This window comes from Cebus imitator, unplaced genomic scaffold (genome assembly GCF_001604975.1).
Source record: "Cebus imitator isolate Cc_AM_T3 unplaced genomic scaffold, Cebus_imitator-1.0 Scaffold375, whole genome shotgun sequence".
Classification (NCBI taxonomy): domain Eukaryota; kingdom Metazoa; phylum Chordata; class Mammalia; order Primates; family Cebidae; genus Cebus; species Cebus imitator.
In genome coordinates, this window is record NW_016107690.1 from 759249 (window position 1) to 770062 (window position 10814).

At 60.4% G+C, this 10814-nt stretch overlaps 1 protein-coding gene across 2 annotated transcripts in view; it reads right to left on the minus strand.

Annotated features, from left to right (window-relative positions):
• Positions 1–10814, minus strand: part of FZR1 (fizzy and cell division cycle 20 related 1) — a 29611-nt gene that overhangs the window by 5661 nt on the left and 13136 nt on the right. For both annotated transcript variants that reach the window (XM_017507424.2, XM_017507421.2), the window contains exons 2-7: positions 5692–5794; positions 2748–2873; positions 2559–2622; positions 2355–2482; positions 1695–1777; positions 1003–1186 (exon numbers count right to left, since the gene is read on the minus strand). In XM_017507424.2, the coding sequence (XP_017362913.1) occupies positions 1003–1186; positions 1695–1777; positions 2355–2482; positions 2559–2622; positions 2748–2873; positions 5692–5760 (654 nt within the window). In that variant the 5' untranslated portion in view covers positions 5761–5794. The remainder of the gene's footprint in view (positions 1–1002; positions 1187–1694; positions 1778–2354; positions 2483–2558; positions 2623–2747; positions 2874–5691; positions 5795–10814) is intronic.

Sequence of the window (10814 nt, forward strand, 5' to 3'; positions counted from 1 at the left end):
TCCCACCCACTCTCCCCCCACTTCCACCCACTCTCCCCCCACTTCCACCCACTCTCTCTCCACCCACTCTCCCATCCACTCTGCATCCACTCTCCACCCACTCATTCATCACTCCAGGCCCGGGGGCTGCCTGGGTTGGTCACTGCTGGGACCCTGCTGGCTCAAGCTGGGTGTGGAAAAAAGGCACAGGTGCAGGAGACACAGGACTGCATGGGACAAGCTTAAGATGGGAGGAAGATTTCCAGTGCTGTGGGGCGCCTGCTACCAAGAGGGGACACCAACATGGTGAGGATGGGACCCAGAGGGGTGCAGTAAGGAGACTGTGGCTCCAGCGGGGACCCCATGCTGCTGCAGATGCCACCACTGGAGGGGAGAGCTGTGGCTGGGAGGGCAGTGCCTGTTAGGGCTGGGAGGGCCATGCCTGGGAGGGCTGGGAGAGCTGGGAGGGCAGTGCCTAGGAGGGCCATGGCTGGGAGGGCCGGGAGGGCTGGGAGGGCAGTGCCTAGGAGGGCCATGGCTCGGAGGGCCGTGGCTGGGAGGGCTGGGAGGGCCATGCCTGGGAGGGCTGGGAGAGCTGGGAGGGCAGTGCCTAGGAGGGCCATGGCTGGGAGGGCTGTGGCTGGGAGAGCTGGGAGGGCAGTGCCTAGGAGGGCCATGGCTGGGAGGGCCGTGGCTGGGAGAGCTGGGAGGGCAGTGCCTAGGGGGGCCATGGCTGGGAGGGCTGGGAGAGCTGGGAGGGCCATGCCTGGGAGGGCTGGGAGAGCTGGGAGGGCAGAGCCTAGGAGGGCCATGGCTGGGAGGGCAGTGCCTAGGAGGGCCGTGGCTGGGAGGGCTGTGGCTGGGAGAGCTGGGAGGGCAGTGCCTAGAAGGGCCGTGGGGGCTGGGAGGGCCAAAGTGGGTGCCTAGCTTGTACTGATGCTCCCCAGATCCTGATTGGTATACTGAGGGCCACTGGGAGCTGGGGAGGCCACTGTGCACATGCACACGGTACACAGCACCCACCTGGCTGGTGCAGGCACTCCACAGGTACACACAGGTGCCCAGCCCCACGCTGAGCACGTTGAGGGACGACCAGTCCACCAGGTTCAGGTAGAAGTCGTCCTGCAGCTCGGGTGCGTCCAGCACCTTGAAGGGGATCTTGGAGATCTTGCGGGTGGGTTTCCGTGGAGACCGGAGCAGCTTCTGACTGCAGAGGTGGCCACGTGGCATCCGTCAGCCACTGCACTTGGGTCACTTCTTGCAAACGCACAGAAAGTATCTACTCCCCTGCCAGCCCCACGAGCCTGGTCCAGCCCCTCCAATCACTGCCGCCACCATGTGATCCTAAACCCGGGGACGGCCCCATAGCCCTTCCCCCTCAGGTCTCTGGCTCTCCTGGGCTCCCTCTCATAGCTGTGCTGGCCCTGCTGCCCACACCTCCTCCAGGCAGCCCTTCCTGACTGCCCTGACCCCTGTCTGAGGCCAACACTGCCAGCCACGGTGTGTTTTCTGTGAGGGGGTCTCTGGGCCGCTCTGGCCTGGCGTACACTTCTATTACTAACTATGGCTAATAGGGGGTTGGGCCCCCTCCACTATCAGGACCCTGGGGGAGGACACAGTCACAGCTCCAGGCCACCATGCCCTGGGGAAGCCCCCTTCAGCCCCGCCCACCAGGCCCCACAGGGACACTTGGTGCTGAGGAACCCTGTACTCACCTCTTATTGCTGACGGGAGACAAGGAATACGGCGACACATCGTTGCCGTCGTCGGGGCTTGAGCGCTTGGTGCTGAGGGAATACTGGGGAGCAGGCAACACACCGGCTGAGCGGATGCCCAGGCCCTGGGACCCTCCAAGCCGGACCCCCACGCTCCTGGTACTGCTCACAGCCCTAAAGCAGGCACTGAGACCACGTTTGGAGCAGCTGTGAACAGGAAGGCACCTTCCCAGCAGGGACCGTGAACCCGGCCCCTTCTGCCCTCCTTCTTGAGGCACCCACGCGGGGCTCTGTGTGATCCTGCCTTTGGGCTCTGGAATCTTCTGGATAGAACAGGGCTCTGTGGCAGGACCCAGTGCTGCCTCCCTGGGGCAGGACCCCCACCGGCTTCGGTATTTGGGACCCCAGGTAGCATCGGTGTGGGGAGAAAAAGCCCAAGAGGCTGAGCCCAGATTCCTCCTGTGCCTCCACTTCCCAGCTTACCTGCTGGGCCAGCGGCCTTCGGCCCCAGAGAACCAGGGACCCTGGCCTGGCTGAGGAGCAGGGTCAGGACAGGGTGCTGAGCCATGGCCAGGCACGAGAACCAGGCTCGGGGAGGCAGAGCTGGTGCCTGGGAGGTTGCCACCGCAAGACAGCACTGGGGTGGGGCCATGGGCTCACCGTGAACAGACCCTTCTTCTCGGGCGTGGAAGGCTGCAGCCTGCGGTCCTCGGTCTGCGGGTCCTGAACCTTCTCGATGCCGGCGCCCAGCAGCTCGTTCTTGAGCAGGGCGGAGTAGGCCAGGCCGTCTGTGGGCACCAAGCACAGTGAGGCGGGGTGGGGCGGAGCGGCCTGTGGGGCAAGTGGGCAGGCTCTGACCCTCACCTTTGCCGTTGTCTGAGGTGGCGTCCTTGGCTTTCCGGTTCTGACTGGGAGACTTCTCATTCTCCTGCAGGGAGGAGAGAGGGAGGGAGGAGTCGAGGCACCTGCTCGTGCCCAGCCTCGAAGTGAGGAGGCTTGGAGGGGCCCTGGGCCTCCCAGGGGGTCCCATCTCCTGCCCGGCCGGCCCCTCACATTGATCCTGTGGAAGTTCACGCTCCAATTGGCCCCTGCTCTGGAAGGGATGAAGCGGTCTCCGTGCTTGCTAGGCGAGGACACCGGGGAGCTGGCAGGCGTCAGGGTCCGCCGCATCTCCGTGACCTGAAGGGCGTCAGGGGAGGGCTTGCTCTCAGTCCTCAGAGCCCCGAGAGTGGCCCCAGGCCAGCCTCTCTCCACATCTGGTCACCGAGCAAAGGGGGCTTTGATCTTGAAAACCCAAGGGGTGGAGCCACAGTCACTCTCAGTCAGGGATTTCTGTGCCAGAAGCTTCTGGAAGGTGCCAGGCCCACAGGCAGGCTCAGCCTCCCAGCTATGCCAGGCAGGAGGGTGGAGAGGACAGGGCCACAGGACAGGGGTGTGGGTGGCAGGAATGGGGGCAACGGCGGAGGAGACAGAGCCAGGGAGCAGGGCTGGATGAGACCCCGACTGCCCTCCCAGCGCTTCGGGGATGCCGCACGTTCATTGTTTCTGGACAATCACAGATGCAGGCCTTGACGGCACAGGACATGGAACAGCTGTGCCCAGAGCTGCCTGGGAGCATAGTCCCCCTTACCCCCATTTCCTGCCCGGAAGCTAAGACGATGGGTCCCCGACACCCGTCTAACCCCCCAACCCCATCTGACCATCCCCACGCCACCCTTTTTCTTTGAGGGCTCTGTTACAAGCTGACTGGTGTCCCAAAAAGGACACTGTGAAGTCCTGAGCCCCGCTACTGGGAATAAGACTGTTTGGACACGAATTTCTTGCAGATGTGATTATACTCAAGTTAAGAGGAAGCCATTAGGGTGGGCTCTGAATTGATAACAGTTGTCCTCATATGAAGAGGGAAACACGGGCTGGGCACAGTGGCTCACACCTGTAATCTCAACGCCTTGGGAGGCTGAGGCGGGCAGACAGCCTAAGCTCAGGAGTTCATGAGCAGCCTGGGCAACACAGTGAAACCCCGTCTCTACTACAGTACAAAAAATTAGCCGGGCGTGGCAGCGTGAGCCTATAGTCCCAGCTACTCGGGAGGCTGAGGCAGGAGAATTGCTTGAACCCAGAACGTGGAGGTTGCAGTGAGCCGAGATCACGCCACTGCACTGCAGCCTGGGCGACAGAGTGAGGCTCCGTATCAAAAAACAAAACAAACAAAAACAAAAAAAAGAAGGGAAACATGGACAGAGAGACACAGGGAGATGTTCCTGGGAGGGACGCAGAGGCCGGAGGGACACAGTCACAGCCATGGACAGCACGAGCTCCCAGGTACTGGGAGAGGCAGGAAGGGCCCTCCCCTGGAGACTGGAGAGGGACTGCAGCCCAGCCCACACAGTGACCTCTGGCTCCAGCCCCTCAGGACAGGGAGAGGTTTCGAGTGTGCAGCGTGGGCCCCGTGTGTAGCCTCTCTGGTGGAGGCCCAGGAAACCCAGGCCAGGAAGGGTCATGTTCTGTCTGCTGTCCCATCTCCCTGCCCCCAGCCTGTGCGCTGTCAGGGACCTCACGCTTCGGAGGGTTCCAGGGAGGTCTCTCCACAACCTAGCACTCCGTCTGGGTCTGAAGTGGTTCTGTGTCATGAAGTCCAGGCTGTATTGGGTGACCGCAGGGCAGGACGGGTGTGTGGGGAGCTCTCCCACACTGCAAATGCCCGCTCCTCACCCATTTCTCATTCAGATCCAGGCCTCACTGCACCCGTGAAACTAGAAATGCACTGGGTGGAGGGGTGCTGGGTCCTCACACCTCGACCACCCCTCCCACATATCACTGGGACCGCAGGCACACAGAATGCTCAGGCCCCCACCGTCTTCCCAGCAGCCCCGAGAGTGATCTGGAGGCTGAGGGCTGGCACTAGGGCTGCTCCCTGCTGCTGGGATGCCGGGGCGCCTAAACCCTCTCTGAGCACACAGACACCTGTATTTATGCCTCTCTGCCTGAAACCCCCCAGCCTGCAGAGATCGCTCTAATTCTACGCTACTTTTCTTCCACAGTGGCCCGGCCCTCTACTGACAGGGACCCTGCTACGTCACGCACAGTCCTGGATCTGCCTCCCCAGCTCTGTCCTGTGGGGCTTCGGGGTCGAGCTGCACCGGAAGGAAAGGGGGCTGTGGTGGGTTCCCGTGGGTCCCAGGGCCCAGACTCTGGGGTTTGAAGCTGAATTAAGCCTTGAAGGTGAGTCTGCCCAGGCCCAGCCCAACGCCTGGGCACAGAGGGCACCGGCGCCGAGGGAGCTGTGACGGGGCAGCCCCTCCCCACAGGCCCGTGCCTCTCAGACCCACCTGCGTAGGGGGCTCAGGACAACAGCAGCTGAGTCTATGAGAATGACAGCTCGGGCGTCTGTCAGAGGTCAGGGGCTGGTGGCCAACCAGGCTAAGCCTGACGCTATTCTGACCCGGGCTTCCTTTTGTGTAGACGACAACAGGAGTCTGGTCCCAGAGACGCCCACAGGAGTTGGGTGGGGAGGCAGGTGAGGGATGTGGCTGTCACACAGCAGGCGCCAGCCCCAAGCCACTGGCCTACCCAGAGCCCAGGGCAAGGCAAACATGGCAGGGCTGGGGAGGTGGGATGGAGCGCAAGGAAGGACAAAACCAGGCCTCCCTAAATCCCACAAGGTTCTAGATTCACCTGGGGCTAGGAGGCAGGAATGGGTCTCCTACAGGGCTCTGCAGACCACCCTGGGCTCTGCTCATGGGGCAACCCCAGCTCCACCCTACGGGCCTTTTGCCTCCCCGTCCCTCCAAGCCCCGCTGGGCTCTGAGTACGGCCCTGGGGATGGCGGCAGCCCTGACACCCTGGGAGGCGGAGGCCCCGTGTGACCTGGGGGACTGGGAACTGAGTGGTCTGTGGGGCTCCAGCCTATGACAGTGGGGGCTCCTGAGGCTGCTGGCCAGGGCAGACGCAGCTGGGGGAGGGGAGCTGCAGTAGTAGGCGGGGTGGGGGCACTCACACGGGGCATCGTGTTCTCGTTCTGGATGACAATCTGGCGGAGCAGGCGCCGCTCATAGTCCTGGTCCATGGCGAGGCAGGGCTCGGCCCACAGCAAGGTCAGCCTGCAGCAGGAAGGGCAGGAAAGGTCAGTGGGGCAGGCGCGGCTGCTCCAGGGGCCTGGCTGCACCTCCAGGCCCTAGGAGCCAGAGTGACGGTGGGCTCCTCCTGGCTCCTCTGCAGGGACCTCCTGCCAGCCCGGCCTCATCCTGGGTGAGGCTCCCCTCAGCCTGGCCCCAGCTGCTGCTCATGGACCCTACCAGCCTGTACACCTGCCCAGGAAGGGGGCTTTCTGCCCTGGAGGTCCCAGGAGGGAGGTGGGGGCTGGAGTCCCGGCGGTTCCCACAAGGACTCTTCCCAGGGTGTGGGCAGCCTTGAAGTCCCAAGGCGCCACGGGGACCCAGGTTCCTGAGCTACATGTGCATGTGCATGCAAGGAGGTGTGACAAGCCACACCAGCTCCGAAGCAGTGTGCAAGAGCTGGCCACATACAGGCCCCAGGCCAGCCACATGGGTCCAGGCCCAGGGAGACCAGGCCACGGCTCGGGGACATCAGCCTCCAGTGGACAAGCCACATTCCATGCTCAGCTACAACCAAAGTAACATCCAGGGATCCGTGCAGACCCCACAGTGGACCAGGCTCAGTCAAACCAGAAAGGCCCCTCTGAGGTGGTAGCATTTATGTTGAAGCCTAGAAGAGAGTGGCAGTGAGGAGACTGGCCAAGAACGTTCCAGAGGGAGATGCACAGCCCGAGGCAAGAAGGGGCTTTGCACGAGAACAAAGTGAAAGCCCCTGTGAGCAACAAAGACAGAGGGTAGCCAAGAAACAACGCTCTTTCCATCAGGGCCAGCAAACCACAGCCCAAGGCCATACGCGGGCTGCGGTCTGTAGCCACACTGGTTCTTTTTTTAGACAGGGTCTTGCTCTGTCGCCCAGGCTGTAATGCCGTGGCACATCACAGGTCACAATAGCTTCAGCCTCCTGAGCTCAAGTGTGGTGGCATGCATCTGTGGTCCCAGCTACTTGGGGAGGCTGAGGCGGGAGGATCACTTGAGGCTGGGAGTTTGAGGCTGCAATAAGCTATGATCATGCCACTACACTCCAGCCTGGGTGACACAGCAAGCCACTGTCTCAAAAATTTAAAAAAGTAAAAAAAAAAAAAAAAACACCTGGAGTTTACCATCTTGACCACATTTAAGTATGCAGTTCTGGCTGAGCATGGTGGCTCATGCCTGTAATCCCAGCATTTTGGGACGCCAAGACGGGTGGATCACCTCAAGTTGGGAGTTCAAGACCACCCTGACCAACATGGAAAAATCTCATCTCCACTAAGAATACAAAAAATTAGCCAGGTGCACAGGCCTGTAATCCCAGCTACTCGGGAGGCTGAGGCAGGAGAATTCCTTGAACCTGGGAGGTGGAGGTTGCAGTGAGCCAAGATCATGCCGTTGCACTCCAGCCTGGGCAACAGAGTGGGACTCCGTCTCCAAAAAAAAAAAAAAAAGCATACAGTTCAGTGTCGTTTAGCACATTCCATGGCTGCGAACCGCCACCACGATCATCTCTAGAGCCTTCTTATCTTCCCACTCACTCCCATCCCTCTCCCCAGCCCCTGGTGACTTCTTTCGCAGGAAGTTCCTCAAAGGTTAAACACAGTTGTTGTCAGTGAGGAAAGTTTTGTCCGGTACTGCTCCTGACTTTAAATGACGGTACAGTTATGTCAAAGTAAGAGAAACCCAGTCACCACGTGACCCAGCACTTCCCACAATCACACCCAGGGGAAAGGGAAAGACACAGACCCACAGTTCACAACGGCCAAGACAGCAAAATCCTACGTGCCCATCAGCAAGTGAGGCACGAACCAGTGCAACCCTCCACACGCCGCAACATGACCCAGCCACGAAAAGGAGCGAGGCTCTGACCCAGGCCACAGCGTGAACGCGCCAAGAGGACGTCATACCCCATGAGAGATGCCAGGCACAAAGGGCCACGTGAGGGTCTGGGAGGGTGCTGGAGGAGGCCGATTCACAGAGACCCGCCTTTCTAGGAAACGAGACACCCGAGGCATGCACTGGCTTGAGTCAGCAGGTGGGGACACACCTACGAGGGTTTGCCGCTGCTCCTGTCATCCCAGGCACCAACCACCCTGTCCTGAGATACTGAGATGGTCAGCCTGAGCCACCTCCACAGCCCCAGGCGGCCTCCGACTAGCTCCCGGCCTGGAGCTGGAGATAAGGTCTACCACACAGCTGCTGCTTCTGCAAGAGCCCACAGGCAGTGCTGCCTGGGCCTGCAGTCACAGGACACAAGGGGTCCCTGGTTCGGCCGCGTGGAGCCAGTCAGGCTCTGAGGGACAGGAGCATGCAGCCCAAAGTCCCGTGTTAGTGGGTTTTCGCGGCTTATCTCACGTCCCCTCTGCAAGGCCTCATGGACGGGGTGCCAGCCTCACTGCCTGTGCAGATGAGGACACGAAGGCGGAGTGCGGGGCAGCAATGCCCACGGCCACACAGAAGGCCCAGCCCAATGCATAGGGCAGTCCAGGCAGCCACAGAGCAGTGGAGAACCGGTGGTTCTCCCTCCTTCCAGCCTGCCGCTCCCAAGGCCAGGTCACATCACCAGCCTCCTCCCCACCCCCTTCTCCCCTGCCCAGGGCCGGCCTCTCCCCACCCACAGTCCTCACCGGTTCTCCACAGAGCGCAGCCACCTCCTGCAGCCCCGAAGGCCCACGTGTCCCCACCACGCCTAACTACTCCTGAGGCAGCACGGACCATCCCAGAACAAGGAGAAGCCTCAGCATCTGTCCCCAATACAGACAGCCTCTGGGGAACAATTTCCCGAGCCTGGAGCCAGAGGGGCTATAGAGACCTGAGCCCCAGGAGAGCTGCAGGTGTGGGCTGCCCAGGACTGATTCACAGATGAAGGGGGAATCTATGCAGATCCTGAGAGCCAGGAGAGCTGTGGGTGTGGGCCCCCCTCCGACCCGGGACCAATTTGTAGATGAAAGGAATCTACACAGATCCACCCGCACTTATAGAAAGGAAACCTTGGAGCAGGGACCACTGGCAAAGGCAGAACTGTAGCATGGAAAACCCACTCTGGGGGCAGGGGCTCCTGGGGGCTGTCTCCATCAGAACTGCAGTGTGGTCCAGGCCATGCAGGGGTGCTGTGTGCAGCCACAGAGGAGATTAGCCATGGCCATGGCTGGGGAGGACAGATGGAAACATCTGCTTCACAGACAACAGTGCCCAGACAGTAGCCTGGACCCTTTAGCACAACAAAAGCCAGGCAGGACCCAAACACAGCTTCAGTGTGGGGGGGTGGGGGAGCTGCTGCTAAGACTCCAGGAGTCCCGGCGCCAAGCGGTGAGGAACTTGTTCAAGTTCAGCAAATACGAGGCCAGAGGGAGATCAGTCCTCTGCCCTAGGGCCTCCTCGGGGTAGATCAGCCACCACCGGTGGCTCCACGCGTGTCGCCTGGCACTAGCAGCTTCCCAGGCCCCGTGCAGCTGGCAGGTAACTCACCATGTAGACACGACTGCCGCAGGGCAGACATCCGCGCAGCCAGGGGTATGGGATGCTGACCCCGGGACCTGTGCTGAGGCCACGTCGCATGGCAGCAGGGACTCTGCAGGTGCAACGGAATGTTTCAGGGGATGGCAGGTGTGGACGGGGCTTCCCACCTGGAGCCCCTCTCTCTGCCCAGTCCTGCATGGGGTACACTGCCCTCTCTTTCCTCTCTGTGCCCCCACAGCCCCTGACTTCTGAGAGCCCCATCCTGTGTGGGATATGGTGGAGGGTCATTCATTGATCAACACACAAGTACAGGACCCTTCCAATGAGAGGATCCTGTACAAGTGTGTTGTATTTTTTTTTCCTGGGCCATTATTTTTATTTTCAAATTTTCTTAGTAAAAGCTTTAGATACATGTAATTCCAGTTAGTCTCACAAGTCCAGAGCCCACATCAAATGTTGTCTTTCAGCCTGCTCTAAGTTCCAGCCCCACCTGCCCAGTGGAGTGAGCTCCCTACCCAGGGGCAGTGTGGGAGGAGACCAAGCTGGGGAGAAGCACTCGAGGCAGCGGCATGCGCTACCTGGAAGCACTCTTTTTTGGAGACAGGGTCTCTTGCTCTGTCGCCCAGGCTGGAGTGCGGTAGTTTGATCACAGCTCCCTGCAGCCTCCACCTCCTGGGCTCAAGCTATCCTCCCTCCTCAGCCTCCCGAGTAGCTAGGACCAGAGACGCGTACCACCATGCCGTGCTATAGGAAGCATGTCTGTAAAGGCGGCCCCCAACGACCAGCTCCCAACGTAAAAGTGAGATGGGCACCAGTGCCAGCAGACTCCATTCCCCCGCACAGAACAGTCTCCCCAAGACCTGGCACCCCACAGAGGGACCCATGGGCGTGGGAGCACAGGCACAAGCGGAACAGGACTGCGTTCCATGCCAGCACCGCCCCTGCTCCAGATGTGACTGGGGGTGAGGCCCCGCCCTTCCCGGGTCCTAGTGGAGCCTCTCCCGCTTCTGTACCTTCAGCAGCCTTGGCCAGGCCTCCTCCAAGAATGGAAAAACCTCATAATCAAGTCTTACTCATTAAAGAACTTAGTTGCGAGGCATGGCAAGAGAATATCAGGAGTTCAAAATCAGGCAACATGAAGAGACGCCGTCTCTACAAAAAACACAGAGGCACTGTGGGGGCGCTGAGGCGGGCAGATCATCTCAGCTCAGGAGTTCGAGACCAGCCTGACCAACATGCTTAAACCCTGTCTCTACTAAAAAATAAAAATTAGCTGGCATGGTGGCACATGCTTGTAATCCCGGCCACTCAGGAGGCTGAGGCAGGTGAATCACTTGAACCCAGAAGGTGGAGGTTGCAGTGAGCTGAGATCGCACCACTGCACTCCAGCCTGGGCAACACAGAGACTCCATCTAGAAAAAAAACAAATTAAAAAATAAGAGCTGGGTGTGGCGGTGCACATCTGTAGTCCCAGGACCCAGGAGGCTGAGGTGAAGGTTGCAGTGAGTGGAGATCACGTCACTGCACTCCAGCCTGGGCGACAGAGCAAGACACTGTCTTAGAGGCCAAAAAA